This window comes from Callorhinchus milii, unplaced genomic scaffold (assembly GCF_018977255.1).
Source record: "Callorhinchus milii isolate IMCB2004 unplaced genomic scaffold, IMCB_Cmil_1.0 Scaffold3, whole genome shotgun sequence".
Taxonomy (NCBI): Eukaryota; Metazoa; Chordata; class Chondrichthyes; order Chimaeriformes; family Callorhinchidae; genus Callorhinchus; species Callorhinchus milii.
This window is the reverse complement of record NW_024704744.1, coordinates 88385324-88405801: the sequence shown is the minus strand read 5'-3', so window position 1 is coordinate 88405801 and position 20478 is coordinate 88385324. Positions and strand designations below refer to the sequence as shown.

The 20478-nt window shown below is 40.4% G+C and overlaps 1 protein-coding gene across 1 annotated transcript in view; it reads right to left on the bottom strand.

The window, feature by feature from the left end:
• The window catches only part of ush2a (Usher syndrome 2A (autosomal recessive, mild)), a 370702-nt gene that overhangs the window by 276559 nt on the left and 73665 nt on the right, over positions 1-20478 (bottom strand). Inside the window, exons 18-22 of the mRNA XM_042333157.1 lie at positions 18955-19113; positions 16151-16645; positions 12131-12403; positions 4084-4253; positions 2386-2530 (exon numbers count right to left, since the gene is read on the bottom strand). Coding sequence (XP_042189091.1) covers positions 2386-2530; positions 4084-4253; positions 12131-12403; positions 16151-16645; positions 18955-19113 — 1242 coding nt within the window. The remainder of the gene's footprint in view (positions 1-2385; positions 2531-4083; positions 4254-12130; positions 12404-16150; positions 16646-18954; positions 19114-20478) is intronic.

Below are 20478 nucleotides of genomic sequence, written 5' to 3'. Positions count from 1 at the left end.
ACTACTTTGATTTCTACTATCTAGTGTTACTGGCAAGCATTCTTACAACAGATATAACCCAGATCACATAAGGATTAAATTGCCTCTACTTTTCTTTACATCCATCCATAAATGTATAATGATGCACTATGGTGTTTGTCCATTAGGGCTTTGGATCGCAGAATTGAGGACTTCTGCATGGAGAATTTTTTTAGACATGGTACTTACATTCTTCCCAATACACACTTCCTGAAAAGCAGGCTCAACTGACTGAAAAATCCAGAATGAGCTCATTTTCTTAAAAATATGTTTTAAGATTGTACTCCGAAAAGCAATTCCTAATAAGACCTGATTGCATGTTACACTTCCAACACCAGAGGGTGTGTGTGTGTGTGTGTGTGTGTGTCTATGTGCCTGTCTGTGTCTCTTTGAGATTTTCTGTTCTATTTGCCTCTCTATTTCCCAGGAAGTGCTCTGTACTGTATGGCGGCATTCATAAATACATTTCAAGTATTTTTGGAGCACCATCATTTTCATATTTCAGATAGGTGCACAAGAATCTCTGTGGAAGGGACTAATTTAAAAATGTTCTTTCTGGAGCACTGCAGACACCACAACATTGACAGTCTTACTTTGGGGAGTCCAATATAAGTGTGGTGTGGAAATTAGTAACATTATAATGATCTTGTCTAAGTTGCATTTACGGTTGAACTACATCCAACTACTGGGCCATCTGATCCTGGTTTACAAAAAGTGAAAAATATTCAATTTCCAAAAGGTAAACAACTTTATATAGTGCCCCTCATGCAGGGTAGTGTCCCAGAGCGCTTGACAGTGGCAGAGCATGACCCCACACCAGAGAGAGGAGAAGGTGATTATAGGCACTGTCGCAGAGAAAGGTCTTCAGGTGAGACCTGAAGATGGGGAAGCAAGGGGCAAGGCGGAGGGATAGAGGAAGAGTGGTCCAGAATTTCACCGCGTAGCGGCTGAAAGCGCGGTCGGCAATGGTAGAACGGAGGGTATGAGGAACATGCAGAAGGCCTGTCGAGTAGAGGCAGTGGGTTAGGGGGTAAGCAGGTCAGAGAGGTAGAGAAGTGCCAGGGCATGAAGGGATTTGAAAATGATTATGAGGATCTTGAAATTGATCCATTCAGCAATTGGGAGCCAGTGGAGCCTGGCTAGAAGTGGTGTGAGTTTAGTGTGGGTGAGTATGCAGGCATCAGAGTTTAGGATCAGCCGGACCCTGTCCATGGGGCAGCTGGGGAGACCGGTCAAGAGGGCATTTAAAAAGTTGCGTTGGGAGGTGACGAAAGCATGGACGAATATTTCGGCTGAGTCAGGGTTAAGGTACAGTCGGAGGCAGGCAATGTGGCGGAGGTGGAGGAAGGCAGACCTGGTCAGGGACCAGATGTGGGGAAGGAAGGACAGCTGCCGGTCGAACCTGACACCTAGGTTGCATACTGGTTCGGTAAGTCTGAGGGATAGGCTGGGAGGTTGAGGAGGTCAGAGCTGCAGGATAGAAGACATTTCCAGGAGCCAATAAGTATGACTTCCATCTTGTCAACATTTAGTTGTAGGAAGTTTTCGCTCATCCAGGCCCTGATGTCCACCAGACAAGCTGAGGGAACATTAACGGACCTGGAGTTGCAGCTGGGGGAGGAGAAGTAGATTTGTGTGTAATCCACATACATGTGGAAGTTTACCCCGTGTCTGCGGATGACATCCCCAAGGGGGAGCATATAGATGAGGAAGAGGAGGGAGCCAAGGATGGAGCCCTGGGGTACACCACAGGTGACTGCGGGGGGGGGGGGGGGCGGGAGGGGAAATCATTTGAAGAGATAAAGTGAAGGCGGTTTGTTAAGTAGGGCTCGAACCCGGCTGGTGCGGTCCCACTGAGGTGGGATCTAATTCTAACACTACAAAATTATTGGCTAATCACAGATTGTTATTGCAAATTGCCTTCAACATGAACTTGTCTTTTATTATCTGAGGTTGGCTTTTTTGACTTTTTTTTTGTTTTTAACCAACATTTTTGATCCTGCTATGATTTATCGCACACACTATAAGGAGATTTGTACATTGGCAGCTGGAGCAGCTGTATTTAATACTACATTCCTCTTCAAAAGCTGCAGCTTCAAGTGAAATGTGAATGGTTTGTTTAATTCAACACAGTTATAGTTTGATTTTCTGGATGAATATTCTTAACTGGGGAAATAATGCACCATTGACAAAATGCAGTAAGAATGTTAGATCTGTAGGTGTGACAGATTTTTCACGCTGTGACATACAAGCATGTAACAGTTTCTTTGTGCCCCTTCAAAAATGTTGCAATTCAATGGAACCTCGGTCTTTCGTTCATAACATTTGCTGTACCACGTATAAATGAGACAGGTGGCTTAACATTACCTGCTGCTCCTGTTTGGCCAGAGCCTGGTTCACTTGTTGTACAACCAATCTGATTGCAGAGGGTGACTGTAAAGTTGTAACTTCTGTATGGTTTCAGATCTGTCACTGTGTAGGCTTGCTGGTCAGCTGTCACTGTACGAAGCACCTGTGCGAGAAAGCAAGGTAGGAAATCTTGTAAGAAAAATTCAATTATATTATCTTTACTTAGTGTTAAATAAACAAATTAAAGTTGGATGCAACATTGTACCAAAGATTTGTGGATTTGTGGATTTGATTCCTATGCTGGAAAGGACTCATTATTCCTAGTCTAGGAATAACTACTCTCTGCTTTGTGCATTTGATTCCTATTCTGGAAAGGATTCATTATCCCTAATCAAGGAATGACTACTCTCTATTGTATTCTTAGAATAACCATTTGCTATATAGTCTATTCAATTCATTAGCAATGGATACTCAAAAGGATTTTCACCTGTTATGTTCTGATGAAACCATCTGACTATGTATAGGGCAACAATGAAAAGATTTATAAAACAAGTAAATATTGTTAGCTTTTTATTTAAATATTCTCTAGTTTCCATTTCAATATGTTATTATGTTGGACAGAAATTCAACCTATGTACTGTTGCTTCAGGATAACAATGTAAGGTTTAATACATTAGATTAGGTACCTATGAGATAATGTTTTGTTAGGAAAAGGAATTATTTACTTAATGGGACTCAACAATATGTGTACAGAGAGAAAAAAAATTGAACACTTCCTATTCTCTTGATGCTTAAACATATTGAATCAATTCTTGAAACTATTTTAGCTAGGACCAAGGTGAAAGTCTGATATTATGGCTAGTTTGTCTGATATAATATATGACAATAATAATCCTTGCTTTTGATATAGCGCCTTATCACGTCTTCAAGACGTCTCAAAGCACTTCCCAGAATATACTGAGCTGACTAATTGATAGTTTGACTAATGTTCTGCAAGACGTATGGTTTGCCTCTTTTACTTCATAGTTACTTTATGGTGGCCTCTTACGATAATGCCATCAATGTTGAGCTTTAATTATAGCTACTTGCTGCTAGTTAATTGTTTCTGACATGGCATGCTAGTTTTGCAAATGTAGATATATTCTTACATGTGTTTCCACCTTCCACCTGATGTAATGGAAACAGCGTGATCTCTTAAAACTGGAAGATAGCATAAGTTCTCAAGCTTTTAACAAAACTTGTATAATTTGACTTGCAACAATAACAACAACTTTCATTTATATAGCACCCTTCACGCAGGGTAGAGTCCCGGAGGGCTTGCACACAGTGATCTATTAAGCGAGTTATTTAAACTGTGAGGAAGGAAGCTGTAAACCTTTTTGTTTAATTGTTCATTGACAAAATTAGGGTCACCTGTAATTGGTGTCATATCCACACATTTACACATGCTTTTCACAATTTGCATAGTATAAATACGTTTGGTTTAACAATTTACAAAATATACCCAAATCTAATGATTGAACAATAGTGATCTAAAGCAAAAATCCTTAAATTTTGGGAACACCTGTAATTTGTATCCCTTGCCCACATTTACATGTGCTTCGCACAATTTGCACCGTAACAATGTACTTGGTTTACACAACTCACGTAATAGACCCAAAAGTAATGACTGAACAAAAACTATGTAAAAGCAAAAAGCTTCAAAGTAGATCTTACTCGTGAAACTACTGGAGGTGCAAACTCATTGGCGGTCTGCGCTTCTACAATGTTGATACTGTATCCGATCACTTCTCCTCTTGTTGAATTCTTACTAGGTTGCACCCAGGTTACATTTAGAGCCGATGATGAGAGTGGGGAAACTGATGGTGCAGGCATAAACAAAGGGGCTAAAAGGATAAAAGAAGAATCAACCAATACATCAAAGGATAAAAAAAAATATTTGCAGGAAGTACCTGTCCATTAACTAAACTAAAAGGAAAGGGAAATGTATACATTTGAATTACACCTTGTCATGGTCTGGAAATCTGACAGTAATGTTAAAGCTGACAGTAACTACATGAGATTTTCCATTTCATTTTCAACAATACACTCATCCTCTTTGACTTTTGCCCAATTTAAAACTAGTTTATATGTAAACTTGTCAATCTAACAATTTACTCGGGGGAACAAGTGTTCTTTGCCAAAGATTTTACAGTTCAGAAACCTGTCAAGAAAAGTCTAATAGATTTCTTTTCATGTTCATTGTTGCCTAAGTAGCATCTATTGAAGATCAATACTCTCCATTAATTGTAACTTTTCCAAATTGAAGGGTATTTATGATTAAAATAATACAACAGTAGTTATTTATTTTCTCATATTAAAACATCCCATCAAAATAGATATACATTGTATTTATAGACAAAGCTAAATTAAGGAGGCAAAGCTGAGCACCCATTAAATCCATATTGCTACAATTAATTAACCAAATAAAACATTGCAACATGGCATCTCTAAATCCATCTGTCTATTATGGTTATAATGTTTAACTTACCTATTGATAGAATTCTTGACGTTTATCTGTTCAGCTCTTTTATACCTGTACTTTTATCATTTTAATTCCCCCCCCCCCCGAAATCTGCTATCAACAATGCACAATATGGTTATAACCTCTGTACAAACCACTTTGTTAGTGAAACTAATTAATGCATTTTTATATGCCTGAGAGTAGCATGAAAAAAGACAAGGGTAAGAGATGTGGAATTTAAATACATCCCCATGAGGAAATGGGGATAATAGCAAGATCGAGACCACAATAGCTCAATATGGAGGTCAAAATTTACAAAAAAAAGTTAAATTAATTTGAAGAGATACAAGGAATCAAAATTCATGAGGAACGGCAAATATGCAAAAGCCAGTTGAGGATAATTAAAATGAGCATTAGAGGAAATTAGAAAAGCCTATTGTTAGCAACAGCGATGAGGTTCAAACTAAATATTTTAGCCATGTATATAAACTAGGTAAAGTCTTAAAGAACAGATCAGTCCTTTAAGGAATGGGCTCAGTGCAACTTCTGTGGGAGACCAGGAAATTAAATCATCATAAATTCTTCAAATCAGCTTTTTTGAGTGTATATTTCTCCAAGATCTTAATGTTCTTAGAACCCTGTTTTGTACCTTTTGGAAGAAATTCAAAACAGTGGTTTTTTGTAAGCAGGATATCTGGACTAGATGAAAAGCCGTCTAGTACAGTAATGAAAATAATGAAGGAAACTGTAGATAGAGGATCCAAGTGATATTTTCAAAGCCGTAGAATCTGGACAATGACTTAGAATGTTCCAAAAAGGAAAACATTATGAATAAGGGAATTATACCAGACAGTTTAGTTTCAGGAAAAGGGACATGTGCATGAGTATTTTTTAGGTTTATTAGGTGCTCAAAAAGGTCCTGTCTGACAAATGTATATTGATGGGTTGCATGGCCTTTTCTGATCTTTATGTCACATGTAGCAGGGAGTACAATATGTAAGGAATACAAATAATGTGAAGATTGGCATCCTGCAGTACTTTGGTGGATTATCCTTGAGGGTAAAGAAGAATACTTCTTCTAGTAAATGCTAATCTTCCCCTCTTAAGAAGGAAAATGAAAAGAACAGGGTGAATTGTACCCTATGTTTTGGATGGGATATGGTTAGTGAGACAAACAGCTTTTTTTATATTGTGAAGTATGCTTTCATAGAGCAAGATCACAAACATGAGTAATGTTTTAACAACTTCTAGGATTTCAACGGGATTTGTATTAGGAACAATGCCTAGTAGTTCGCGCCAAGAGGCATCAGAATGTGTTCTCACTTTCAGATAGTAACGTGTGCACACTACAAATACGTATAGCAAATATGTAGCTTTGTTCCTTCATAAAGTGCCAGTCTGGCTCAGTTGGCAACACTTTGGCCTTTGAATCTGAAGATTGTAGATTCAAAACCCTTATAAGGATTTTGATTGAACTCATTGCTGAGATACTCAATCCAGTACCGTGCTGGAGGGAGTGTTGGACTAACATACTCCCCCAACAGCCTCATCACCCAATGAAGCACAAGGCCATATGAACTGTGTAAGGGTTCAGGTTTGAATCCCAGTCTGCTCTGAGTTATCTGATTTCAGCTTGTGGGATCAGTGGGATAAGACACTATTATTGGCCACAATATTCCTGGGCTGGAGAAGTTTAGAAACATATTCAATAAACAATGATTAGGGTCTTCCAATGATTCAGAAACTAAAGAGCTTTTGCTGTAAAAAGAACATTTGTGCCTGGTATCCATTAAGATTTCTCTCACTGGTACTTTTACAAATTTACTTTTTATGAAACTGTTACCCACAAGGTACAATGATGTTCTAACCTTCAGCACATAGCAGTTTAATTAAATGCATTTTATGCATAATTCAGTGCATGTTATAAATGCTGTAAGTCGCAGCTTCAGCTGGATTATTTCCATTCTAAAATATTTATTTTAAATCATATAGAGGATTTTTGCTATTACTTATACAATTCTTGACAGAAGTTGAGGACAACTTTCGGTTCAATGACCCCTAGATTGTAGTCAATACTTTTATTATACCTTGAAATTAGCATGTGTTTAAAATAGAGAGAACCACCACCAGCTTTCTGATATCAGTGGACCTACACAAGTTGTGTCTTAGTCCGCAGATATTTCTACTTCATTATCTTCTAATGTTAATCTTGAATAATTAAAATTTTCTCCCTCAGTCAGAAACACAGGCAAATATGGAAATTATTTTCATACACACATGATGTCTCAGTCAATTACATTGATCAATTCAGTCTGGGTTTAGTTTGTTAGGTATTTCAAAAACAGAATCCACAATAACATGTTTTGCAGCAATATATTTTCTTTGGCCAATTACAGCAATAATGATTATTCGATAAGTTTAATGTCCTGTAAACTGCTTACTTCACAAATACAAAACACAAAATTTTAAAAAAGGAAAGAAATGGCAACAAGGTCAATATTCGCAAATGCAAATATGAGCTCACTTGTCGTAAATACGATCTTGTTAATCAAAGTGGAAGATGCATTATGTATATTTATATTACATTTTCTGTTGTTCTTATATGTAGACAATAGCTTCATCTATTATATCAAAGTACAAAGAATTTTACTAGCCATCAATTCCTTTGATTCATTGTTTCTGCTACAAATGCAGATCGAGAACAGTTAGAGTGAATTTGTTCTGTTATTAGGGGAGAATTAGAGAGTCAGAAAAAAAAATCCTTGGCATGCACAGTGTGAGGGCACGAGGTAACAAATGTCGCATATGCTGATTAAATGCGAAAGCTCAGGCTGTGTCATTTTATTAAAGGGTGATAGCTATTTATTGCTGGAGGCCAGTCTGAACAAAAGTAAGTTATTGCTATTATGCTACATTTTACCAAGAATTAGAAAGATAAATGCTATGAAGGAGCACTGTTTTCATTCTATAAGTTTCCTGATTCAGAGACTATGCAGAATGCTCCCTTTGGAATATGGTTCCTGATTGCTTCCCAAATATGTGATAATGAGGGGGGGGGCCTATTCTTATTTATTTTTGAATTTACTGTGCTGTGTGTCAGCTTAATATTTACAGATACATCACTGAATTAATTATCAAGTCAGCAATGTGGTATAAATTCACTGTGCCATGGAGTAATATAATGCGCGATTGTTTTCGCAGGCCCCTGATCTCGCAGTCCTTCAGATGATATCACAAACCGAGATCCTGTCTACTCTTCAAGTGGATGCCATGGCACTATTCAATAAAAGAGAAGGGAGTTTTGCTGGCCATCAATATCCCAGATAAAACTGGTCGTTCACATCTAGGCTGTTTGTGGACATTGCTGTGTGCAAATTGGATGCCTATTGGTGTTCACCTACAAAAAACACAGTAAAATCCTGTGAAATGCTTTGAGACGTCCCCCGACTCTCAAAACATCAACTTTATCAAGAACAGCCTACGAATCATTTGACCCACCAGGAAACACAGAGTTAGAGGTACGGATCAGGGAGCGTGGAGGACAGGTGTGGGGGGAAGGAGGGTGACCAAAGGCATGGTCGAAGAGGAGGGTCTTGAGATAGTTCTTGAAGGAGGCAAGGGAGGAGACGAACGGACTGCGGGATAGAGATCCAAAGGGTGGGGGCAGAGTGGCTGAAGGCCCGCCCGTCTATGGTGGGGCGGCTGAGTTGGGGGACTTGACGCAGGCCGGAGCCCATTGAGAAGAGGGAGCGGACAGGTTGGTAGGGGGTTAGGAGGTCGCAGAGGTAGGGAGGGAGCAAGACCGTGGAGGGCTTTGAAAGTGAGGACCAGGATCTTGTATCCTCTGTGATGGGAAACCAGTCGAGTTGGGCGAGGATGGGGGTGAAGGGTTACGGAGCCTGGTGTGGGAGGGGACATGGGCTGCAGCGTTCTGGATGATCTACAGCATATGGAGGGAAGAGTTGGAGAGGCCAACAAGCAGGGAGTTTGTGTAGTTGAGCCTGGATGTTATGAATGAGTGTATGAGGGTCTCAGCTGCTTGCAGTGTGAGACAGTGGCAGAGCTGGGCAACATTGCGGAGATGGGGGAAGGCAGAGCAGGTCATGGCACGGATGTGGGGTAGAAAGGATAGTTGAGGGTCAAACAAGACGCCAAGGTTCCGGACTGGCTCAGTGAGGTGGAGTGTGCATCCTTGGATGGTGATGCTTTCGGTGCCTGAGGTGAGGAGGCGCTGACAGGTGCCAATCAGATTGTGGATTTTGTGGGCGAGCAATTGAATGATCGCCTATGGGCACTTTTCCCATCAACCTTGTTCAATCAATGGCAAGCTATGCTGTTTTAGTTGGTTAGCAGTATCCCAACGGACACTCTGGGGTCCTAAGGCTTGGCTCTTGCCAACCCCTGCCTAATACTTTCCGGAATTAGGTAAGCAGGATGCGTCCCTCCAGGGAGAAAGTACGCATTCCATTCCAACAATCTATCTCTGGGATTTCAATGTGTAGGTGAGATGCATGGAAATCTCAGCTTGGTTTTGATCCTCTTAAGCATAGTGATGAGTTTCTGCATGCATCAGACACCCGGCTGATCAACAAGAAAAAAAGCTTATTCCCCACAGATCCCACATCATTTTCACTGGCTTTATACTCTACCAAACACATTCTGGAAGCATCCAACTACCCTCAGGAAACACCTTTGAGAAGACAAAGCCTTTAAAGTCTTGAGAAGACAAAGCCTTTCCACATGAGGGGAGTCCAGGGCAGTCAGTCCTTTCTAGGCAGATATATTTGGATTGAATGGGCTCCCCCACTTTGGATAAACCACCATCTGGTGCAGCAGTATGCCATACAGATTAGAAGTCATAGGTTCTGGTCTGTGCTGCGTTAGCTAATCTCAGCCAGAGCACTAATTAGGGTAAAAAAATTGGCATTATCTGACTTGGCGGGTTGATGGGTGGGTGGAGGGAGGGAAATCAACCAGGATTGATGATAACTTCTTTTTAAAGCTGAATGTGAAGTGAATGAGACTCGGTTGTATCTACATTGTTGAATAACCATGTTGGCTCTTAACGATTGAGTTCATACATCTGTCATTTGGACTTGGATTGGACTCAAAGTACTTTGCAACAACATATAGCACCCTTCACGTGGGGTAGAGTCCCGGAGAGCTTAATCAGAGTCTATCACAGGACATATTGTGAAGTATAGTGACTGTGTGTTTTGTGGGCATACATGACAGCCAATTTAAATGGAGATAGGGCTCCATTTAAATTTGTGTGCCATGTGCCCGAAAGAAAATAATAAGGGAAAAGAGATGGAGAAGAATATGCAGAAACAGGGGGGAAAAAAGAGGCAAATATAGGATAAAGAGACAAAAAGGAGAGAAGGCAGAGAGGACGAAGAAATAAATGAAGTACGTTTTCATGAGAAAATAAAAGGCATTGTACACAGTATAGTTCAGCTTGCTTGTTGCTTTTTCCGTAACCATATGAAAGGCATAGTATTTAATTTATTGCCTATTTTGCTCGTTGGTGTTTTTTCTTTGTGTTTGAATTTAGTTGATATTTTTAGCTAAGAAATGAACAAAACTGAAGCCAACTCTTTTATAAGTGACTGGTTTCTTATGCTGTAATTGAGGCACTGAAGAACCTTGAATACACTTCATCTCCTATGTCAGTGGATAATCTCTGCTGGAATGACCCTGGTTCCTGTACTGTGACAGGTCTGTCATTACATCACACAGTGTGATGTAGCTAGTTTTTTTCCATTTCATATTACCATTTCCTTAGCTAAAAATACAAGTTGCACAAGTTTTAACATGAATATTTAAAAGAGATGTATATCCTTGCAGGGGGTCTCATGATACTAAATTGTTGAACTATTGTCTTTATTTAAACATATAAATTTAATGTGCAATTCTTCTCTTGCCCTCTTTAAAGCTTATCAATACAATAAAGTACAGTATACTTACGTTACCAAAATATTGCTATTATGCTACTCAGTTATTAAATGAAGACATCTCGTCTTAAAGAAAATAATTTATGGTAATCTTTTAAGCTATATTGAGCAAATATTATATTATAATAATAATTATCCTTGCATTCAATATAGCGCCTTATCATGTCGTCAAGACATCTCAAAGTGCTTCATAGGATATACAGTAAAGTGATTTGACTGGGTGAATTTTGTGGGCGAAAGTCGGCAGCTAGTTGCGCACAACAATGTCCACAAACCGTCATGAAGTGAGCAACCAAATTTAGTTGGGGGATTGTTGGTCAGGACACCGGGAGAAACACTCTTCTCTTTTTGTTTAGTGCCATGGGATCTTTAACATCCACCTGAACAGGCAGACGGGGTCTCGATTTTTAACATCTCATCTGAAGTACGGCACCTTCAACAATGCAACACCTCCAGCACTGCACTGGAGTGTCAACTTAGACTACGTGATTCCAAGTCCTGATGTTATAATAATATTCCTTGCATTTGATATAGCACCTTATCACGTCTTCAAGACATCTCAAAGCACTTCACAGAATATACTGTAAAGTGAATTGACTGATTATTTTGTAAGCGAGACCCAGCAGCCCACAGCAGTGTCCCACAAGCGGTCATGGATTGAAGTGACCAATTTATTATTTTTTGTTTTTTAAGGAATTATTACCCCCGGAAAAACGATCCGCCAATTGACTAACAACCGGGTTCCTACTTACTGCTAGGTAAACAGAGGCGTGTGGAGCAAGGAAACTTGCCCTACATTTCACCCTGCCGGAATTGAACCCAGGTCTCTCGCTTGCAAGGGAGTGCTCTAACCACTGAGCTACAGGATTCCACGGTTGGGCTTGAACAAACACTCCCGCTCCCATTCCCGTTCTGCGGGCTCCGGCCTGCTTCACGTCTCCCACCTTGTCTGTCCCACCATTGACAGGCGGGCCTTCAGCCTCTCTGCCCCCACGCTCTGGAACTACGTTCCACAGTCCCTCGGCCTCGCCCCTTCCCATGCCTCCTCCAAGACCTGTCTCTTTGACCGTGTCTTTGGCCACCCTCCTACCCTCACCCTCCACCCCACCTGATCCCAACCACCAGCTCGGGTGCGGATTCCTGACTTCCAGAGTTCTGGGAGATCCTCCTGATGTAAAAGGCTTCACACAAATGTCATTTTTTGCTGCTGTTGAAGCCACAACCCTTCTGACTCAGAGGCGAGAGTGCTACCACTGAGCCAGATTGTCACATAATGAAGCAGATTATCACATCTATCAATACTAACCAGCTTCTGCAGTTCTTCCTGATGCCCAGGGTGAGTATGTACTGCCCGCCATGTTAACTGCAAACACTCTGAACTCATACTCTGCAAACGGTTCTAAATCACTGATGGTTGTGTTGGTCTGTGGTGGAGTTAGTGCATTTTCATTAGGAGATTCAATGACCAGATGAGGGTTCAGCCAGCCACTGTCTTGAAAAACTCGCCTTTCAGGAGGATTGCGGTTCCCATTTGCTTGCGAAGGGCCTTGCATGTAGAGTTCGTATCGGATGATTATTCCTAAGAAGAAATTTAGGTTACAGGAGAATCTTTTAAAATAATATTTCGACATTTACTCTCACATCCCTCCTCCTCCAAAAATGCAGACCCGTTACGTTAATGAGGTATTTACGGTTACACAGTTTGCAATGATAAATTCAAACTGTGGATTGTAGAATCCAGTTACATGAAACAATAACTTTACATTTGATATAGAGCCTTTCACGTAAGGAAAATGTCTCATAGTGCCTCACAGGATATACTGCACAGTAGAGTGACTGTGTATTTTTCTGGGCGAATGTGACAGCAATTTGTGCACAGCAATGTCCCACAAACAGAATTAAATGAATGACTTATGAAATATGTTGGAACAGAACAAACAAACAGTATCACATCTCTGGTGCATCACACACCCTGCAAGTTCCTCCCCAATAGATATTTGGAAATAGCAGGAATAGGTAGACAAATACTGAAAATAGTCAATTATATATCTGTTTTTTACAATGTACAGTTTGACTCAGTTGGTAGCATTTTCACCTCTTAGTCAGAAGGTTGTGGGTTAAAACCCCACATTGGAACTTTTCGTTCATATTCTCGGCTGATACTCCAGTTATGCTTCTTCAGGTGGACCTTAAAGATCCAGTGGTACTACTCGAAAAGAGAAGAGAGTTTCTCCCAGTATCCTGACCAACAATCTCTTCCCAAAAATTGGTAATTCACTTCATGACTGTTTGTGGGACATTGCTGCGTGCAAATTAGCTGCCATAAATCCTGTAAATCGCTTTGAAATGTTTGACAACATAAGGCGCTATATCAAAAGCAAGGATTATTACAAGATGGCATAATTAAAAATGAATGAGAACACAAGAAATAATGTTGCCAAGAGTATATGTAGTTTAGGTCATTGCTCCCATTTTATTCAAATGTTACTTACTGTAGCAGGTAAGGTATTATATTGCTGAAGCAGAGCAGAATAGTTTGAATATTTTACAGGTCTCCCCATCTCTCATTTGAAGAAGACAGTAGAAATTCACACCTCTCTCCAAATACAACATAGGGGATTATCATGCTGCTGTAATTATATCACTTGTCACACCTCATTTCACGTGCACAATAGGGGAAGATGTTTGCACAAGGTTTCTTTTCACTTGCACATAAATAGACCTTATGGAGGGTTCACATTTTCTTGTAAGTTTTTCAATTCATACACATCGAATTTGCATTCATTAAGTGGCATGTAAAAAAAATGAGCAGCACAGAAATTAATGTGCAAAGGCTTGAGGTGTTATTTTCCGTAGTGGGAAATTTTTGAATTGATCATGTTTATATTTAAACAGATTAAATTGCAACTGAGTTCAGAATACTGGTCTCGGGATGCCACCCTTCATTATTCTAAATATGAACTGCATGTCTTTGAGGCTTATTATTCCCAAACCTCCCTAACTACATGAGCAATATCCCTTAACCGTGTACCGCAAACACTTTTAACAAAGTATGAATCTGGATTATTTGTTTATTTTATCAATTCCCCAACTCATTCACAAAAGCACCTTTGAATGGTTCACTAATACTTCTACCAAACATCCCTGGGTAAGAAGTTCTAATCCTGAAAATAGCTCTGAAGCCAATTTCAGAGCAGACCTAAGAAAAAACGGTGATACAACAACAACAACAACAAGATTCCATTTACAAAGCGCCTTTCACGTCAGGAGGACGTCCCAAGGCGCTGCACAGTTGGGTCATGACCCGAGCAGGGGGGAAATGGTCAGGGTGAGGGGAGGGAAGGGAGGGAGCGAGGAGGGGGGAAATGGTCAGGGTGAGGGGAGGGAAGGGAGGGAGCGAGGAGGGGGAAGAGAGTCGAGAGGGGAGCTGAAGGCACGGTCAAAGAGAAAGGTTTTGAGACCGGCCTTGAAGGAGGAAAGGGAGGAAGCAAGGCGAAGGCACTGGGGGATGGAGTTCCAGAGCCTGGGGGCTGAGAGGCTGAAGGCCCGACCACCGATGGTAGGGCGGTTGGGGCGGGGGATGTGGAGCAGACCGGAGCCAGAGGAACGGAGGGTATGGGCAGGTAGGTAGGGGGATAGAAGGTTGGAGAGGTAGGAGGGAGAAAGGCCGTGAATGGCCTTGTAGGTGAGGATGAGGATCTTGAAATCAATCTTGAAATCTTGATACTGCAGGTTGAAGAATGATGAGGATTGAGCTGTGCGCTTTACAGAAAATCAACTAATAAAGCAGTAATAATAATAATAATCCTTGCATTTGATATAGCACTTTTCACGTCTTCTAGACGTCTCAAAGCGCTTCACAGAATATACTGTAAAGTGAATTGACTGAATATTTGTGAGCGAAACCCGGCAGCCAATTGTGCACAGCAGTGTCCCACAAACAGTCGTGGATTGAGTGATCAAATTATTATTGTTTTTTTTCTTGAGGGATTATTATGTCTCTTAGGAACCTTGTAAGAACCTTGACACCAACCAGAAGATCACGGGTGAGAGTTTATCATTCCAACTGGCTTGCCTTGGTTTCAGAAGCTATCAGCTTTTAGTGTGTTGCTGGATAAAGCTACCATAGGGAACTAACCTGCTGCAGCAGTTAGGGTGAAAATAATGACGTAAAACAGCTCACAATACTGGAATAGATTCCTCTTGATGGTCAATTACAGAGATCAACAGTAATTAGGGAGACATGCTCAACCCAGACACATTACACATTCTGGCCCTCTGGTTAATGGTTGGGTGACCAGTGTAATTGACAGGCAAATGGATTGTATGTGCATGTGTGTGGGGGGAGGGGGACAGGAGAAAAAATCACTACTTTTCAAATGAGAAATACATGTGATATGGCTAAAGAAAGGGTGTTAGGATCAGTCAACATTTTAGATTTCTAAACTTGAAGTCTTAAAACATAGTCTATCTTATTTGACAATCCACATTTGAAGTTTCAACTCTGGATAGGTTTCTCAAGTTTGGAGGTGGATTTGGTGAGGAACCAGCAAGGATTCTGGATTCAGATTTTTAACACCTCAAAGAAAGACTGTTGGCAAAACTTCTGCAGGTTTGCTGTCTGGCAGGAAGTTGGAATTTGTGTGGAAAAGTGGACTTTCCACCAAGTCTATATCATTCTAAATCACATATATTCTATCTTTATTTGGGTGGAATCTTTCTCTCTGCAGGATTGGAAACCCACAAGTTCAGTTAATTGTAAAGGAATGGATCCAACCTCATCCCTAATTGCCCACCACAACTAAAACCTCTCAGGCAGATGGAATTTAGATGACTGTGTAAATGTAAGAGCCATAACCCAGGCCAGAAATTCCTTTGTTTGTTAAAAATCACATAAAGTCTGTTTATGTCATCTCACAGAGCCAGTTTTTTTCTTAAACTAGTGACACACCAAACAAAAGATCAGCTAACTCACCAATTTGGCTTCCATGTCTCGCATACAAAATACTTCTGTGAAGCTCTTGGAGACAACTCCTGGCTATGCCAAAAGGATTTATTATTATTATAATAAAGGCCAGACATTGGACTTGTGATTTTTTGGATCGTTTTAGTTTAGTACCATGGTTAGCCATCGAGAGACCTGTGGAACTATATAATTCTCTTTTATTCAGCTGAGAATTGCTTCAGAGTAGATTTAATAATTTGCTCAAACCTTTGCCTAATTGATCTCATTATACAGACCTCAACGTTTCTATTCAAGTTAAGGTCATTAAGGTATATTTCATTAAAATGTTTTAAAAAATCACAATAATGTCTGGAGACTTACCATTAGGATGGACAGGAGCAGTCCATTCAACAAAGAGCATTGTGGCACTGAGAGTGCTGATGACCGGTGGTGCTTGTCCTTTGGGTGGAGCCTGTTCAGTTATTTCCACCACAGCATTGCTTTCGGCACAGCCCCCGGTGGTACATGCCTGGACAGTGAATGTGTAGTTTGTAAAAGGAGCCAAATCATTCAGAGTCACAAGTGTTTCCAGACCTTCATAATGCATCTGATCCAAGTGGCTGCCTGAAGTTGTAGATCTTAATATGTATCTCTCAATGGGCCCAGAAGCATTGGATGGAGTTGTCCAATTGAAGGAAATTGACTGTGGTCCCACATATCCAAAGCGACTCAAATTAAGCAATCCATTAGGAAGGCCAGCTTCTGTACGATAGCTTGCTACACTGCTTCTTGTGCTGCCGTGGACATTGCTTGCCACAATGTAATATGAGTAGAGCGTGTAAGGTGTCAAACCAGTATCGTTGAAGTTTTGGGAACCTTTATAACAAAATAAAGCCTGGGAATCGATTATTTGCAATAACTTGAGATACATAAAACAAAACCGTTGAAATTCCTTTCTCACTGAATAGGTGCAAATTCTCATTTGTCTGTACCAATATTTACTCTTGAAAAGATTTTTTTTATTCCAATGTACAGCAAAATTAAAAATAAACCGTAAACTGTTATCACAAAGCCTGCAGACCTTGTCTAATAATGAATTGGACACAAGAATGAGAAAGGTCAACAGGAATAAGATGGGATAAGTTTATAAATATCTAATAACCTCTCGCTGGCAAACATTCCATTGTATTAAACAATCATCACCAATCAAGCGCTCATTTTTTGTTTTATATTCAATTTGGTTTATTCCCATCTAGTAAAGTAGCAAGTGACTGTTAAAAGAAAACTATCACGGAAAACTGTGGTAGCTGGAAATCCACTACTAGTTAATCAGCATCGGAACAAGAAAGATAAGCATATACGTCATCAGGTAACAGATAAATGCTCAGCTGGTTCAATCACCTGAGATGTGGGACCTCCAGGTTCTGGATTTAGAATAGGTATAGTTAAAGTGGATCTCTTCAATGCCAATGAAATGAGTTTGAAAAAATAAAAATATCCCTTAGGTCCAGGAAGGTAGAGAACATTTAAGGTCCATTCCAAGACCTTCCTCTTTTACTGCGCCTGAGGTCATCTTTCTCCTCCCCAGCCCCACTCAGCTCCAACCCCCAGTTTGGCTGCCAAGCCAGGAATGACAAGCACCTTGGGACATCCTCCCAACATGAAAGGCGCTATGTAAATATAAATCCGGATTGCATAAAATCCCAGTTTTTATTTTTTCACCTTATAACGTGGCTGCAATCGGCACTCAGTGCTTTCGCATTCACTGTGCACATATAACCACCTCACAGAACACAGAAAGTGACGGCAACGATGACCTGAGGAGTCGGTCATTTATTAGCTCGAGTAAGCGAACCAGCTGTCTTTAGAAATCATTAGATAAGCAAATGTCAGGATCCACACTATAACCAGTGTTATAATAAAGTGCATTTATGTGAGGTCTATACCCCAATACATTAGGCATTTCAAACAACGTACATTGCTCAAGACAGACAATGTTGCAGTGGAGCGTCCTTAAATGCACGTTGGCCACTGTGGTGTAACTTTATCAGAGTAGTCATGCAGAGAGTTACCACAATGGCAAACATATGTTTGATCCTCACTGAGCTCCCAAGCTCAGACACATCAACGTGAGGAGCCAGTGAGAAGAGATCATCATAAGCAGTTCAATCTGCCGCCCTAGGAAAAACTTCAACGTGCCACCCCCCACCCCCTTAAAAGTTCCATAGCTTTAACTTAAGAGAGATGAATTTACCATAAAATGCCTACAACATAGTAATAATCCTTGCACTTGATCGAATGCCTTATCATATTGTTGAGATGTCTCAAAGCATACGCTTCACAGAATATATTGTAAAGAGAATTGACTGTATTTTATGGCTAAACATGAACATGCAAAAACTGAAGTGTTTGGGGGACCTGAACAATCCAGCAAGTACAGCCACAACACTGACAGTTTGCCTCCAGCTCACAGCACTCACCAGAGCCCTGCTGCCCAGTTCACTTTGCTTAGCTACATTCAGCAATCTAAAGCAGGAGTTTATTCTGTCTATATCAGTGAGATTGGTAGACTGTTTTAGATTGAGTAATTGAATCATAAAACAATCATTTTATTTACGTCTCAATTTCACCAGTCAAGCATTCAAAAAAAATGTTTCTCCTATTGCTAGAGCGGCCCCTGGTGGCAGCTTCTCCATGACCCCCCCAGCTAGAAATAAAATCATAGGGGGTGAAAGAATTATCTTTTACACAGACACTTGCGGCTGTTTCAGATCTACACAGACGGAGGCCATCAATTAGTCTGCAGTCTAAGGAAAGAAGAGAAAAAAGATAAAGGAAGTGTGAATTAAATTAAAATAATATTTTCAATTATTTGGGAATTGACATAGTGAAGTAAAATTCCATTTAGTGTCCATACTCAGCGCTGGGCAGCTGGAGTGGAAATCTCACAAGTGGCTGAAGTCACCCAGGCCATGTGCAAAATGCAGAACAGATTTTTTTTTACCAGTTAACTGTTAAGAGATTTTTTTTAACGGTTAAGAGTTAACTCTTAGAAATTCACCTACCAAAACTGAGCCAAGTTTATTGTGTTCTTTGCTTCTTTATTAGACATTGCAAAAGTAAAATTTATTTGATTCCACAGAAGAGAGACAAATAAGACAATGAGAGAGAAAGACAGAGCTTACCAAATGGATGACGATCTTTCATCACATGAATTTCTTCTCCATTTCTGTACAACGTGTACATGAGAGCATTAGTGTTTGGTGAATCGGGTGGACCCCAGGATAAGTCAATCGTGGTGGAACTCACAATGTGGCCTGTTGGTGATGGCTGCTGAGTTGGAGCTGGTTGGATTGAAAAAATGATGTTTAGCACCTTTTAAAGAGATGAAACATGGATAGAAATCTACAGCACGTATTTGAGATATTCTTTGCCTATTCAGAAAACAGAACTTTTATGTCACCGTACTAACAGACCGCAAGTCTAATTTGCCCCCTCCCTCCCTCCTCACCTTTAAAGCCTGCTTTAAGCCCTTTCTTTTCAACTGCACTTTTGGTCACCTCCCCATCCTCCCTTCCCTTAGCTCCCCTGACCCCCAGTTTGGGCTCCCAGTCGGCTTTGTGAAGCACTTTGAGACATCCTCTCGACATGAAAGGTTCTCTATCAATGTGAAATTATTGTTGTTGTTGTAATCATCTTCGGCCAACTTCAGAAGAGCACATCAGCTTTTTCAAGTGGCGTTTGCTTTCTGTGTGCTCGTGGCCCTGAAGCTGAATCGTTGTCCAGCTTGCACTTGCCACTTTCAAAGCCTAATTGTTTTCTCACAGTTGGCAGTCAGCAAAGGTGTTTTATTGACCATCCCTGAACTGTGCTGAAAGTTTGCTATTCAGAGGGGAACATCAAGACACTCAAAAATAGGTTTCATCCAACGTACCCTCCAACCTCCAGCAGAATAAGAACATAAGAACATAAGAATTAGGAGCAGGAGTAGGCCATTCGGCCCTTCGTGCCTGCTCCGCCATTCAATAAGATCATGGCTGATCTTCTCACCTAACTCTGATTACCTGCCCTATCCCCATATCCCCTAATCCCTCTATTTTTCAAGAATCTCTCAGATGAATCTGCATGATTTGACGGTATACAATACGACTCAAACTGATTTCCATATTGCTGTGCATAAAACACAAATTATCTCTCCACATAAATGACAAAAAAAAACAGATCTGTCTGATGGGATTATGATAAGAAATAGTGTATAATTTATTTCCTGTCTAATTTTATGCCCTGTACACAAGTGGGATTGAATTGAACTGTGGCGTCTTCTATTCCAGTATGATTTGCATGGATGAAAATAATCAAAGGCACTGTAAAAGCAAGTAGAGTCACAGAATGTCCTCTGAGGCAGAGTGCACAACAGCTTGTAGTCAGCAGGGGCAAGATAAAGAGAGTAAGGTGAGGGGAAAGAATCAGTGGACAAAGAAAAATTGCAGATGGCATAGAAAAGATATTTAGAGAAAAGACACATCAGAGTTGAAAATGGGAGATGTGCAATACACGTTGAATGAGAACTGGCACAGAGAAATTAGAAAGAAAACTAGACTTGGCAAATTTAACAGAGGAGAGGAAGAAACGTGCAAGACTTATATAATAATAATCCTTGTATTTGATTATAGTGCCTTATCACGTCGTTTGGACTTCTCAAAATGCTT